The following is a 16081-nucleotide window of genomic DNA, read 5'->3' on the forward strand; positions in this document are numbered from 1 at the left end:
ATGGCTGGATTAGACTATTGGCAGAGGAATAAATAGGAGGGCTGAGACTGAGAAGCTTTAGGAAGGCAGTCCTCACTGGACTTGGTAACAATGGAGAGGAAGGAGGTAGAGGCTATTTGAGTTTCAGTTCTTGGCAGAATGTTGGGGTCACTGACATAAATTAGAGTGGCCTTTATTTCCTCCTCTTACCATCAAATGACAATACCATACTTAAGCTAGGATGCCATGTAGGTAAAGGATTAGGACTGAGTTTATTTGCTTCACTGGTCATTAGAGTAGCTTTTACAAAATTGACTCCCTTTAAGGGCCTTCCAGGTAATGCATGCCCCAACACAAGCTGTATTTGTCTTCTCGCTGTTCCCCCTCCCAGGACCTCTGCGCTCATTGTTCCCCTGCCTGGAACACTCAGGTTTCCATGAGGTCCACTCCTCATGTCCTTCAGGTGTATTGTCAAATTTCACTTGCATAGGAACCACCTCCTCCTTGCATTCCTAATCCCCCTGAGTAATCGCTTTCTAGTATACTATATCTACACTATGTAATTTATTTGATTTATTGGGTATTGTCTATCCCTACTAAAATGTAATCTCCAAAAGAGCAAGGATTTAAAAAAAAAAAAAGTTTTTCTCTCCATTGTTTTTCCAATACCTAGAAAAGAAAATCCTGCACAGCCTGACCCTAGAAGGGGCTTGATTATTTTCGCTAAGGACTTATGGCTAAGTGAGTGATGGAATTGTGTAGGCTACAGGTAGTGATGGAGCCTGAGGGAATTAGTGATTGCATAACTCCTTGTATGCCCCCAAAGCTGACAAAGGCATTCAAATCAAGATTTAAAAGAATACAGTACCAGCTACTCAGAACCCTACTGCAAGCTGAATTCTGTCCATGATGCCCCAGGCTTTGACCCTTGCTCTGAATAGAGCTAAAGATAAAACCAGGTATGCATCTGACCCTCCAGTTCTCAGTTTGGAGGGTTTCTAAGAAACACCGTCTCCCCACCCAATATGGCTGATCTTGCTGATTTAAAACACGTGCAGGATTGAACCAGTTCCCAGAACCAGTTCCCACAATAAGAACAAAGTGATACACAATCCCTTCCCCAAATATTTGTTTGCTGCCCCATAGCTACGAGTTGACAGTTGTTAGACATGGAACAGGTTACCAAATGAGGTTGCAGGAATCTCTTTCTCTGGAAATTCTTTAGGAGAGCAATGTGCTTTCTCTCTAGCTAGGGAAATTCTCTTGATGCCAAGCTGATAGAATGAGCTTACTAGGCTGCTTTCTTCTTCCATTAATAAGAATATAAAAAAGAATTCTTAGGTCACCAGGTCAAGCCCCAGGGGCCTTCTGGGTAGTGTGACTCTGACAGTCATCTTTCTGGGATGATTTAGATGGTGTGGGATGAAGGGTTGGGAATGGCGGTGTTCCTCAGCTGTGGATGAGCATGATCATGAGGCATTTCCTTGTAAGGCTGGGGAAATAATAGTGGCCACCTAGCCAGATCAAGTTTAAATGCATGCCACAATTACTCTTCCAGTTTCTTGTGAGAGATCTCTGTTTGAAAGGTAGAGACACTGAGTCTTTGTGACTGAAGGCCATGATTGTAATATTGAGCACTCTGTAGGTCTGTAGAGGGGATTCACAACATAGATTGAAGAAAATATTTTCCCTGCTCCTACTGGAAGGTTACTCCCACCATGATTCTTAGAAAGATTTGAGTCTATCCAATTTTTTCTATTCCTGTTCTTTCTGCTTGTCATTTTTGTATGTGCTTACATGACACAGAGAGTAAGCATGCTGTGCTTTGTACATAAAAACATTCCATGAACACAATAAGGCATTGAGTGCATTTCCTATCCTATTTTCTATAAAGGTTTACTGGTTTCAAAGTAATTTCAAACTCCATTGATCCCATTCAAAGCCTTTGATTCTTACTTGGGACGTATCTCTCACTCAGGAAACTGAGGCTCAGAAAGTTGATGGGGTTAGTGCAGGATTACCTGACTCAGAAGTGGTGGAGTTGGCACCAGAAGAAAGTTCTTCGGACACCACATCCTGTGTTTGTTTCGACTCCCAACCTGCCTTGTGGTACGGAGTTTGAGTCATCTATATTTCCTCACCCAAGTCCTCTTTTGACTATCTGCAGACCTGTGTGAGATGGGCTTACCCAAGTTGGACACGCACTTTCTGGGCCCTGAAGCTGATTGGGCCACATAGCAAGTAGAAGTTAGAGCTGGGTGATTGATTGGTGTCCCATGTGAAAAGACTTGAAACAAATAATTTGCTCTAATATAAACTGCTACTTATTGTGCACTGATCCCAGATGTTGAGCTCATCACACTTTATTTTGCTTTAAATTCTCACATCATTGGCATGGCCAGTATGGTACTGCCAAGGAAGTTTGGTGATGTTACGAAATTATATAACTAGGAAATGGTAGAACCAGATTTCAGACTCAGACAGTCTGCCCCCAAAGCCACTGATTTTTAATTACTATCCAGTGATTTCCAAGCCAAGTTGTAAGGACATTCCAGGCAGAAATAGCCATACCTGTAAATGCTATAGAAACATGAACCAGCAAGGCAAGAGAGGAGTTGCAATGGCTGGAATTATGGAACTTGCCTTCAGCCACGTAGCCAGGGTGGCAGAGCTAGGATTTGAATTCAAGTCTTTGTGACTCATTGTCATGAGACCATCCTGCCTGTCAGGAAATGGGTTTGGTCCTACAATGTAAGTCTGCATTGATCAGTGTGGTGAAGGCATCTGGGTATTCACGTGGTACTGTGGGTCAAGGTACTTGTCAGCAGTCACAGATGGGTCAGCAGCAAATGTTCTCCTCTAGAGCACATGTCCTTTCCACAGGATGAGTCTCTTGGGCAACCAGAAATTCTCTGATGACAGAGGTGAGCAGTACGGTATAACGGAAATCAAACAGACTCTGAGTTTGAATTCTGGCCCTGCACGCTACTGGCTGCGTGACAAGTACAAGTTCCTTAACCTCTCTGTGCCTGCTGTTCACCCTTTCCCTCCCCAATCATCCACTTGTTTTTTGTTGTTGTTTTTTTGTTTTTGAGATGGAGTCTGCTTGTTGCTCCAGCTGGAGTGCAGTGGCGCGGGTCTCGGCTCACTGCAACTTTTGCCTTCTGGGTTCTTAAAGCAGTTCTCCCGCCTTAGCCTCTCAAGTATTTGGGAATACAGGCACATGGCACTACACCTGCCACTTTTTGTATTTTTAAGTGATGGTTTCTGACCACGCACAGGCTGGTCTCAAACTCCTGACCTCAAGTGATCCACCTGCCTTGACCTTCCAAAGTGCTGGGATTACAGGCGTGAGCCATCATGCCCAGCCCCACTTGTTTTTCATGAAAAATAAATACTAAATGTTTCTTTTGGAGGGCTTTGTAAGGATTAAATAATATGTATGTCAAACACATGATACATAGTAGATGTTCAATATATGGTAGCGCTTTATTAATATGACTTGAAAAAAAATTATTGCTTTCCTTTGTCAGACATTTGTAATAATTATGTGATGCTCTTGTTTGAGGAACATATAAAATAGTAAGAAATGGAATTCTAAATTATAAGTCTGGAGCCCCAAATGAAAAAAGAAAAAATTATATATATATATATATAAAATTATGTTTCTTTTAAGTTTTAGGGAAGACAGTACAACGGTGGTGTTTGAGCTTACATATGTATACATGCCATGCTGGTGTGTTGCACCCATTAACTCATTACATTTACATTAGGTGTATATTCCCACTGCCATCCTCTCCCTCCTCCTCCCTACTGGGTCAGGGCCCCGTGTGTGCATGCCCCCTTCCTGTGTCCAAGTGATCTCATTGTTTTAATTCCCACCTATGAGCATGACATGCGGTGTCATAGTTTTCTGTTCTTGTGATAGTTTGCCAGAATGAGCTGGCTGCATCCATGTCTCACAGCGACACCTAACTATCCTTTTATGGCTGCATAGTATTCCATGGTAAATTAGCGGGGTGTAGTGCCATGTGCCTGTATTCCCAAATACTTGAGAGGCTAAGGTGGGAGAACTGCTTGAACCCAGAAGGCAAAGGTTGCAGTGAGCCGAGACCACGCCACTGCACTCCAGCCTGGGCAACAGAACGAGACTCCATCTCAAAAACAAAAAAACAACAACAAAAAACAAGTGGATGATTGGGAGGAAAGGCAAACAGCAGGCACAGAGAGGTTAAGGAACTTGTATTCTGTCACGCAGCCAGTAGCGCAGGGCCAGAATCTTCAAACCTCCGTTTGATTTCCGCTATACCGCATCGCTCGCTACCTCTGTCATCAGAGAATTTCTGGTTGCCCAAGAGACTCATCCTGTGGAAAGGACATGTGCTCTAGAGGAGAACATTTGCTGCTGACCATCCCAGACTGCTGACAGCAGGTCTTGACCCATTAAAAGCCACTCATGGAATACCCGATGCCTTCACACTGATCAATGCAGACTTACATTGTAAGGACCAAACCCATTTCTTGACAGGCAGGATGGTCTCATGACAATGAGTCACAAAGACTTGAATTCAAATCCTAGCTCTGCCACCCTGGCTACGCTGAAGGCAAGTTCCATAATTCCAGCCATTGCAACTCCTCTGCCTTGCTGGTTCATGTTTCTATAGCATTTATGTGTGCGCTGCTTCGCCTGGAATGTCCTGACAACTTGGCTTGGAAATCACTGGATAGTAATTAAAAATCAGTGGCTTTGGGGGCAGACTGCCACATTTTCTTAATCCAGTCTGTCACTGATGGACATTTGGGTTGATTACAAGTCTTTGCTATTGTGAGTTGTGCCGCAATAAATACACGTGTGCATGTGTCTTTATAGCAGCATGATTTATAATCCTTTGGGTATATACCCAGTAAGGATGGCTGGGTCAAATGGTATTTCTAGTTCTAGATCCTTCAGGAATTGCCACACAGTTTTCCACAATGGTTGAACTAGTTTACAGTCCCACCAACAGTGTAAAAGTGTTCCTGTTTCTCCACATCCTCTCCAGCACCTGTTGTTTCCTGACTTTTTAATGACTGCCATTCTAACTGGTGTGAGATGGTATCTCATCGTAGTTTTGATTTGTATTTCTCTGACAGCAAGTGAAGATGAGCATTTTTTCATGTGTCTGTTGGCCGTATAAATGTCTTCTTTTGAGAAGTGTCTGTTCATATCCTTTGCCCACTTTTTGATGGGGTTGTTTGTTTTTTTCTTGTAAATTTGTTTGACTTCTTGTAGGTTCTGGATATTAGCCCTTTGTCAGATGAGTAGATTGCAAAAATTTTCTCCCATTCTGTAGGTTGCCTGTTCACTCTGATGGTAGTGTCTTTTGCTGTACAGAAGCTCTTTAGTTTAATTGGATCCCATTTGTCAATTTTGGCATTTGTTGCCATTGCTTTTGGTGTTTGAATAATTGTGTATTTTAAGGTGAATTTCACTAAATGAGGGTGGACATTTTCGAGTTGACTTTTATGGGATTTAAAAGGTTGTAGTCATGTTTTAAGTTAATAGAAACTGGTCGCTCATGCTTTTTATATAAAGGAGACCATAGAAACAAAAATAAAAAAATAGAATTAATCGATAAATCTGTTTCTCTACAACTTTAAAAATTATACAAGCAAGTGTAAAATCTATATCCTCCTACTGCAGTTCCACCCTCAGGGGCAACCACTATTAACAATTTGTTGCATATTCTTTTTTTAAAAACCTTATTAACATATCATGGATATCTTTCCATTTTATCTTTTATAGCTCAACTCATTTATTAAAAGTATTTAACAGCTTGATGTATGATTTGTATATCATAAAATCCAGCTATTGTAAATGTATGATGCTGTTATATTGCAAATTTATACAGTGGTGCAATCATCACCTACTCCAGTTTTAGAGCACTTATTACTCCAAAAGTTTCCTTACGCCTGTTTGCAGTCAACCCCAATCCCCAGTCAGATGCGCTTTCTGTTTTTACAGGTGTACTTTTTAGAAATGTTATATAAATAGAATCATACAGCATGCTTTCTTTTGTATCCAGCTCTTTTCACTTAGCTTAATGTTTTTAAGATTCCTCCATGTTGTTACATATATCAGTAGTTCCTTTTTCTTGCTAAGTAGTATTCTGCTATATGGATATACAATACTTTATTTAACAGTTGGTTAAACTATGATGGATGTTTGGTTGGTTTTCATCTTGGGAATATTATAAATAATGCTGCTATGAATATTCACATACAATTCTTTGTGTTGATATATGTTTTTATTTTTCTTGGGTAGATTCCTAGGACTGAAGTTACCAGGTTGTGTGGTAAGATGTGGCTGTATTTTACATTTCCATCAGCAATGTATAAGGACACCACTTTCTCCACAATTCTCTAACACTTGGTATTGTCAGTTTTTGTGATTATAGTTATTCTCTAAGTGTGTAGTGTTATCTTATTGTGTTTTTAATTTGCATTTCCTTAGTGACTAATGATTTGAGCACTTTTTCATGTGTATATTGGCCATTTGTAAATTTTCTTTGGTGAAGTGTCCAAATCTTTTGCCGATGTTATCATTGGATTGTTTTTCCTCTTATTATTTGAGTTTTAAAATGTATTTTATATGCAAGTATATTATCAGATGTATTGTTTGCAGGTATTTTCTTCCAGTCTGTAGCTTGTCTTTTTGTTTTCTGATTGTTTCTGTTGAAGAAAAACATTTTTAAATTTTGATGAAGTCAAAATTTTTTCTTTCGTGGATCTTGCTTTTTATAAAATCTTCATCTAACCCAAGGTTGCAACAATGTCCTCCTGTTTTCTTCTACACATTTTATAATTTTAGTTCTTAGGGATGTGATACATTTTGAGTTAAGTTTTGTGTATGGTGTAAGGTAAGAGTCTAAGTTCTTTTTTTGCATGTAGGCATATAGTTCTAGCATCACTGTCAAATAGTCTGTGCTTTCCCCCATGAAATTGTATTGGCACACTGACCGAAGCCAATTGCCATAAATGGGTTTACTTCTTACATCTCTGTTCTACTGATTTATAAATTCATCCTTATACCAATACCACATTAACTTAGGAATGGTAGTTTTATAGTAAGTTTTGAAGTCAGGTAGCATATGTTTTCCAAGTTGTTTCTTTTCAAAAATGCATAGGCTTTTCTATGTCCTTTGCATTTCTATATGCATATTAGGAATAGCTTGTCAGTTTCTACAAATAAGTAGATAAATAAGTAAATAAAACCTGCTAGTTTTTTTTTTTCGCTTTACGTTTTGGGATGCATGTGCAGAACGTGCAGGTTTGTTACATAGGTATTCGTGTGCCATGCTGGTTTGTTGTACCTGTCAACTCAACATCTAGGTTTTAAGCCCCACGTGCATTAGGTATTTGTCCAGTGCTCTCCCTTCTCTTGCCCCGCACCCTTGATAGGCCCCAGTGTGTGATGTTCCCCTCCCTGTGTCCATGTATTTTCATTGTTCAACTCCCACTTATGAGTGAGAACATGCAGTGTTTGGAAACCTGCTAGGATTTTAATAGGAGTTGTGTAGAATTTGTAGGCTAATTTGAAGAGATTACCATCTTAACAGTGTTGAATTTTCCATTATATGAGTGTGACGTATTTCTCCAATTTTTAGCTTTTTATAGCAATGTTTGGTAGTTGTCGGAGTATAGGTCTTGAACTTCTTTTGATATGTTAATTCCTGAATGTATTTGTCAGGTTTCTCCAGAGGGACAAGGCCAGTAGGAAATATATATGTATATGTACATATATGTATATATTCACATATATATGAAACAAAGTTTATTAGGGAGAATTGGCTCACATGATTAAAAATATGAAGTTCCACAGTAGGTCATCTGTAAGCTAGGGAATGCCAGTAGTGTGATTCAGTTCAAGTCCAAAACCCTTGAAACCAGGGAAGCCAACAGTGCAGTCCTGAGTGAGTCTGAGGGTGAAGGCCTGAGAGCCCCAGGCAGGCTGCTAGTGCAAGACCTAGACTTCAAAGGAAGATGAACCTGGAGTCTGATGTCTAAGGGCAGGAGGAGAAAAGGTGCCTCACTGCAAAAGGGAGAGAGGGAGGAAGTTAAGCAATCTGAGTATGCCCCTTGTTCCACCTGCTTTGTTCTAATCACACCTATTACTGATTAGATGGTGGTCACTCACATCAAGGGTGGCTCTTCCTCTCCTGGTCCACTGACTCCACATGTCAATCTCCTCTGGAAACACCCTGACACACCCAGAAACAGTGCTTCACTAGCCAGCTAGGCATCCCTCAATCCAGTCCAGTTGATATCTAATATTTAGCATCACACTGAGTATTTCACTTTTTGATGCTATTGTGAATGGGATTATTTTCTCAATTTTATTTTTGATCTCTTAGTTGCTATTAAGTAGAAATCCAGTTGATATTGATATGTTAGTCTTGCATGCTGTTATCTTACTACAATTGCTTATTAGTTCTAGTAATTTTTTTAGTTTGTAGATTCTTTAGGATTTTCTGCATATGAGATCACGTCATCTGCAAAGAAAGACACTTTAACTTCTTTTCTAATCTGTATGCTTTTAATTTACTTTTCTCGCTTTATTGCAATGGCTAGAAGCTCAAATATAAGGTTGAATAGAAGTGGTGAAAGTGAATATCCTTGCGTCATTTCCGATGGGGAAAAGCATTCATGTTACCATTAAGTACGATGTTAACTGTAGGTTTTGTAGACGCTCCTTATCAGGTTGTGTAAGTTCTCTTCTATGTCTGGTTTATGGAGTGTTATGTTTGGAGAATGGGGGTTCTTTTTTCTACATCTGTTGAGATGATCATTTGGTGTTTGTACTTTGTTCTGTTAATGTGCATATTCCATTAATTCATTAATTGATATTAAACCACTCTTGCATTCCTGGGATGACTCCACATAGTCATGGTATATAAAGGCAAGTTTTACATGCCACAAGATTTGGTTTGTTAATATTTTGTTAAGGATTTTTACTATGTTCATGATAAATATTAGTCTGTAGTGTCCTTTTCTTATATATTTGCTTGACTTTGGTATCAGGGTAATACTGGCTATGTAATACTTGTTGGAAAGTTTTCCCTTCTTCACTGTATTTTAGACAAGTTTGTGTAGGATTGGTACCATCTCTTCCTTAAATGTTTGATAGAATTCTCCAGTGAAGCATTTGGACCTGTAGTAGTTTGATTTTTTGTGGGAATGTTTTAAGCACAAATTTGATTTTTTTTTTTTTAAAAAAAAAGCTTCTCAATTTTTCATATGGCTTTGGCCAGTTTCCATAACCCCAAAATGGTGGGTTTTGATGATTTTGTCTAGTTTATTAGTTTTAGCTTGCTAAGAGGATTTTTTGACTTCTTCACACCACCACACCCAGAAGTTGCCTCTCTACCTCTTTTTAAAAAAAATCTGTATAGTATTTCATTTTACAAACATGCCATAATTTATTTAATAAAAAATAGTTTTTTCACTTTTTAAATATAGTCTGAGCAGTGCTGAAGCTAGCCTTCTATATATAACTTTACTTACTTTTGCTAATAAGATACATACATTTTTAATTTTAATAAATGTCAAATTATTCTCCAAACTTTGTTCTCAATAATTACATTGTTAGAATAATTTCCAAGGAGGTCCACTTCTGCATATATTGCTACTACCATATACAGGTTAAGTAACCCTACTGTGAAACTAAAATGCACCATAAATCAAAACTTTTTGAGTGGCATTTTGACACCACACATGGATGTCTAAGATAGTAACATGTTTGTTTTCTGATGATTCAGTGTACATAAACTTTGTTTCATGTACAAAATTATTAAACGTATTGTATAAAATTACCTTCAGGCTATGTGTGTAAGGTATATATGAAACATAAATGAATTTTGTGTTTAGACTTGGATTTCATCCTCAAGATATCTCATTATGTTATGTATAAATATTCCAAAATCTGAAAAATTCTGAAATCTGAAATGCTTTTAATCACAAGCATTTCAGATAAGTAATAACAGCCTGTACTATTAATCTTTCATATTTTTGCCAATATGAAAAGCAAACAGTTTGTTACCTTTTTGTTTGTACTTATTTAATTGGAGTTGGGAATCTTCTCATATGCTCTTTGACCATTTCTTTTTATTTTATGAAGTGACTTTTTATTCCTTTGCTTAATTTCCAATTATTTTTATTTTTATTTTATTTTATTTTATTTTGAGATGGAGTTTTACTCTTGTTGCCCAGGCTGGAGTACAATGGTGTGATCTCAGCTCACTGCAACCTCTGTCTCCCTGGTTCAAGCAATTCTGCCTCAGCTTCCCAAGTAGCTGGGATTACAGGCACACACTACCATGCCTGGCTAATTTTTGTATTTTTAGTAGAGACAGGTTTTCACCATGTTGGCCAGGCTGATCTCGAACTCTGACTTTGTGATCTGCACACTTTGGCCTCCCGAAGTGCTGGGATTACAGGTGTGAGCCGCCATGCCTGGCCTTAATTTCCAATTAGTTTCGTTCTTTTTTTCTTATTTATAGGATCTTTTGGTATTATAGTGATACTGTTATCTGTTTTATGTTGTAAAGATTTTTTTCTATTCTGTCCTTCCTTCTAGTTGTAACTGTTTTCAATCTTTTGAGACCCTGGAATTGTAATTTATGTTTCTGTTTGTTTTTAAAACAGAAAGTTGTACAAGGGATTGATTTAAACCAAATTCGAGGACTTGGGTTTGATGCCACGTGTTCTCTGGTTGTTTTGGATAAGCAGTTTCGCCCATTACCGGTCAACCATGAAGGTAAGACCACGTCTCTTCTTTTTTCCAGTGGTGGGAGACTTGCCTGATTAATCCAATGGGCCCAGGTAGAACAGGAGGGCAGGCGTCTCTTGCTGCTGATAGTGAAATTTAGAGGTAGAGTGAAGTGACACAGATCATGTCGCAGAAGTCAAGAGCTTGGAGAGCAGTTGGTATGAGTGGGTTGGTGTTGAGGCTGGATTAGGGGGACTTGGCTTGATAAAACTCAAGAGCCACAGTGCAGAACATGGTAAAGGAAGGACATGAGATTGTTAGCTAGGAGTAAGTAACCTTGAAACACACAGGTGGTTTTGATGTTTTCTGGGAAGAGAGTGTCAGTGCTTGCAGTTTCTTTGTAGACGACGTTCCTATTCCATGCTTGTCTGAGTGGATGAGCCAAGTCCTTTGAAAGGAAATGGAACATGGTAGACAGGGCCGTGTGACAAACAGAAGCTAGAAGCAGATGGCCTCTCTGTTTTCAATAGCCAGACCAAAAGACATTCACATTAAATGATGTCCTAACAGACACTTGTGAGTACAGAAATGAGCTGTTTCAAACATAAAATGCCACTTGGGTCCACCATCAGAGATTTTTCACAGCAAATAAGGTTGTCTCTTTTGGGGAATTTTAGCCAATAACGCTAGTACTGGGGTTACAAACCCAAAAGTCTACTAATACATTAATGCAATAATTAATATATTAGTCAGATGGGTAATGTAAAATGAGTAATAGGCCTCGCTTGAGAAAAACCGCTGCACATGTGTGAAGATAAATTTCAACTGATATTTAACCTTGTAATGAGCAGAAGACATTAGGGAGCGGTGGAGGCTCATTGCACTGGAAATTGCATGCTCCATCTGAAGGGAGGGGCCAGCGCTAGGCATTGTCAGTCGGCTGTTGCCAAGATAGCCATTGCAAACATATTTGGGGCTAGATTCTGTTTGAGAACGCTTGGTTCTAGACACTGTTGCAGCAGCATCTTTCTTAACTGTTGGCTATGAGGTAGTAGGGTACATTGGTACACAGTGGAATTAGAGTTAGGCGGGGACTCTGATTGTAGCTCTGCCATTGCTGAGCTGTGACACCTTGGGCAAGCCACTTAACTGTGTTTCTTAGTTTTCTTCTCTGAAAGAATTTGAATAATGAATCAGTAGCTTTGCTGTGAGAATTTAGTGAGAGACTGATACTTAAAATGCTCAGAAAAGTTTCTTCCATCAGATGATGAATTTTTTAAGAGAATATTCTGGTCACTACTATGGACCTAATGTATGAAATAGTGATTATTATAATTATAAGGACTATAAATGATCATCTATTTGCATCACTTTTCACTATAAGTGATCACTATAAATAATTATAATCACTATGTGCTGAAAGTGGATGCAAATAGATGAATGATTAGAGCACAGTGGTAATGATGACCATTTTCTGCATGCGCACACACACACACACCCACACACACTTTTTTCCCTCTTCTTGTGACATTTATTAACACCTCCTGTGTGCCAGGCCCTGTCTTAGCAAATGCTGGGGCTTCAAAGATGAATCAGGATGGTTCTTGTTCTTGGTGGCTATTCATTGGCCCAGTTGGCACTGTTCTGGCCCAGGACAGGGCAGCCTCATTCTGAGCCATTTCAGAAAGCAGAGACCAAAAATGGGTAGAGCAAACGTCAGCTGTGCAGCAGCAAGCATTCACTAATTACAAGATGTGGCCAGCCACAGACCTGGCCGTTTTGGGAGGCTGTCAGTGTGTCTTTTATGGGCTTTATTTAAGTAAAGGTCAGGTGATTGTTGGGGATGCCATAGATCAGATGTCTCTTACTGCTGATAGTGAGATTTAGAGGCAGAGTGTGGAGGCCAGAAATTATGTCCCGGAAGTTAAAAGTTTGGAGAGCAATTGGCACGAGTCGGGTGGCATTGGGGGCAGAGTTAGAGGGAACTTGGTTCCATAAAGCACAAGAGGCATGTTAGAGAGCCTGATTTTGGGTGCGACTTTAGATACTAAGAGTCCTGCTTCAAGGATTTTGTATCATCTCATCTAAAATACATGTTTCTTTATTTATTTTTACTCTGGCTGTGCATTAGTATCAACTGGAGATCTTTTTAAAAATTGACAATTCATGAACCCTACCCTCAAGATTTGTATTCACTTGACTTGAGGTGGAGCTAGGGCGTTGACTTTTAAAAAAAGTTCTCTCAGTAAGTCTAGTATGTAGAGAATCACTGGGCACAGATTAACAGAGAATTAAAATATTAGGAACAGAACACTTGAAGTGGAAGAAGATAGTTCCTTGTTAAATTTGCTTAAATATGTACCCTCTTTGGATGCTATATATTTTTTTCATTGTAGGTAGAATGGCCTCCTGTTAACAAATCCTCTATTAAAAAGGTAACTAGGTTCCCACTCTAATTATAAGTGTTGAAATAACTTTATTCCACCTAAAAGGTTAAAGTGTACCCATTCATCAAATGCATCCAGCTGCAGGTGCCCTCATCAGTTTCTTGCCTTTCAACAGATTGTATTAAGGTTAGATCTTTTATCCGAAATGGATTATCCTGTGCAAGAAAATGAAATTAGAATTTTAAAGGTGGTTTGAAGGTTCTTTAGAGACTCCTACCTGCATGGCAGCCACCAACTCTTGATTGGCTAATGGGAGTAATTGTGAGGAGCAGAGAGTGGGGTCAGGAAGATTCCAGATAACCCTAATCATGCAGATAACCTAAAACCAAACCCATAAGGCCAGCAAAAGTATTGCCATCTGTAGATGTTAACCAAAAAATTATAAACAAATAAATTAAGTACAATAGTTTAAGAAAATACAGCATTACTATATGATAAAATAGTCTTATTGTTTGCCTTTCCTTGTTTGATTCTTCTTTCTTAAAAGATCTGAACAGCCCCTGGGCTGGACAGCAGCACAGTTGCTGAATGCTTCCTACCCCTGCCACTGACCGAATGCAGAGCCTCACCCTGATTGTGTCATCTCAGCCATAGGAGCTCTTGGGAGGGAGAGGAACAAAGGGTGATAATTGGGGCTGGGAGAGGGAGTTATGACCTAGTCTCCTCTGTGCAACAGATACCTAATGTTTAGATTTTCTTTGCTGATTCATAATAATTTTTCCCCTCAGGTATGCCTGCAACACATTCTGTGAACATAAACATGTATTTTAGCAAGGTATTAATTAAGTGAATATATGGATGAATAATAATCTGCCCTTAGGTAAAGTGAGGTAGCTCAAATTTTGCTTTACCTCCAATTCTCTTAAACGACGACATTTTTGTGGGTCTGTGTTCTGTTTCCCATGCGGCCTTATTGTGTAGAACCTCTTTCTCACTCTTTCTTCACCTGCGTAGCCAGTGGCTAGTCATTTGAAGAATTAAATAAACACTTTCCTGCCTTTTGGAAGCTTTCTGTATAGCTCCAGGCTCAGCTAACTAGAGCCTACTCTTTGCTCCTCCTCCACATTCCCATGTCTGGTACTCTTGTTCTGGCAGTCAACACACAATGTAGACTCTTTCTCCGTGCAAACATATGCACTTAAGGACAGAACTGTGGCACATTCTTCTTGATATCCTAGCATCCAACACTGTGCATGGCATGTAGTAGATGCTCAATAAAAGATTAAATTAACTTTCAGTTGATTTACTTGTGGTTTTCCATGAGAGCTGAAAAAAAAATTAACTTCTCAGTTTTTATCTAAAATGAAAATTATAAATTATTAATTCTAATGCAGTATTGATTCTGTACGATTTTCACTGTATTATTCTGACTGCATTTTGAGAGCATCTTTATATACAGGCAGTAGTAGCTGATTGGTCTGTCTTCACTATAGGCAGAAGTTTAGCAACAGGTATTTTTACCTTAAAGTAGCTGTAGATTTGTTCTGTATAGTACTTGAGAAACAATACTGATATTGTCCCCTTCAACACTCACCCACCCACCCACACACTGCAGGTGTATGCATGTGTACACACCCACATCGTGATTTATTGATGGTTCTGGAATAGGAGCTGGACATCAGTATTTTTAAAAGTTATCAAGGCAATGCTAATGTGCAACTAGGTTTGAGAACCAGAGCTTTGAGCACTTCTGTTAGATAGTAGAATAATTCTGTTTACAAAAAATTCTTTGACATTCCTGTGGGAGGTCCCATGTACTCTTTATTATTTTCAAAGTATTAGTATTATGGTTTTTGTGGAACTTTCATGGGAGGCGAGATCTTTCCAGTTAGGCAAACCAGCAACTGAGCCCCTGCCTTGTTATGCCCATGACCTTATTTAGGTATCTTCTTACATTGGATTTTTTTTTGTTTGTTTTAGCAAGATATGTAGTGCTGCAGTTACTTTGCCATTAAATAAAATAATGTGTGAAAATATAATACCTGGCTTGGTAACTGCTGGGTTTCTTTTCTGTTTGCCCTAATAATCTCCCAGGTATATTCATTGCTGTTCTGCATATTTTGCCATCAGAAGCGTCAGAGGGCTGTTAAAGGATTTCTGGCTTGCCCATTGGTACAGGATGAATTAACAGAGGCTAGGGAGAGAGATAAGGAGTTACTGTGTGGACTACAGGGTGATAAAGGCAGGATATGAGGGGCAGTGCTCCTTTTCCAGCTGGTTTTAAATTCTCTTCCTTACGTTTACTCCTCCTGAGGGCCTGCTTTCTGAGAAGTACTTGCCATATCCTTTATGTGCATTATCTTTTGTTTAATAACTTTCTGAATTATATATCTTCGTCTGTAACTGTGTCTTCATCTGTAACTAGCATTCCCCATTAGATCTGCCTAATTCCAAAACCGATGAGCTTCCCATGCCAACAAACCAACCAATCAAATGAGGGAAAAAACACCTAAATGAACTAATTTTAATTAAACTGACCTGAAAAAGTGGGAATATAAGCAGTTAAATGCCATTGTGTAGCTATTAGATGTATTATACCATCAAAGTATTTATCCATATTTAAAGGAGACAGATCTTAAAAAGAGAAAATATTGCTGTAGTCTTATTTCATAGATGCCTCTCCTGAATGTATGCCCAGAAAAGTTTTTCTAGAACAGAAGGGATAAGAAAGGAAGAGAAGAAGTTGAGAGAGAATACTGGATAATATAATTAATTGGTAGATTTTTTTTCTGCTTTTAATGTAGATATTTATTCTAAGGTTATGGTCAGAGAACACATGGCTGGACGGGAAATTCGAGGCCTGGGGACAGTGCATTCATCAGCCTTGCTGGTGTCCTTTCATTTTGCTCATTCTTGATACATAAAATTATAGAAAGTACATAGCATTTTGGTCTTGGGAATCCATAAT

The 16081-nt window shown here is 38.9% G+C and overlaps 1 protein-coding gene across 17 annotated transcripts in view; it reads left to right on the top strand.

Moving 5' to 3' along the window:
* The window catches only part of FGGY (FGGY carbohydrate kinase domain containing), a 444024-nt gene that overhangs the window by 34631 nt on the left and 393312 nt on the right, over window positions 1-16081 (top strand). For 15 of the 17 annotated variants that reach the window (XM_017961925.3, XM_017961936.3, XM_017961918.2 and 12 more), the window contains one exon: window positions 10663-10774. In XM_017961925.3, the coding sequence (XP_017817414.2) occupies window positions 10663-10774 (112 nt within the window). Of the gene's footprint in view, window positions 1-10662; window positions 10775-16081 lie in introns of those variants that run through there. The other 2 variants (XM_021942177.2, XM_031669345.1) reach the window with 2 other exon arrangements.

Source organism: Papio anubis, chromosome 1, assembly GCF_008728515.1.
Source record: "Papio anubis isolate 15944 chromosome 1, Panubis1.0, whole genome shotgun sequence".
NCBI classification, from domain to species: Eukaryota; Metazoa; Chordata; class Mammalia; order Primates; family Cercopithecidae; genus Papio; species Papio anubis.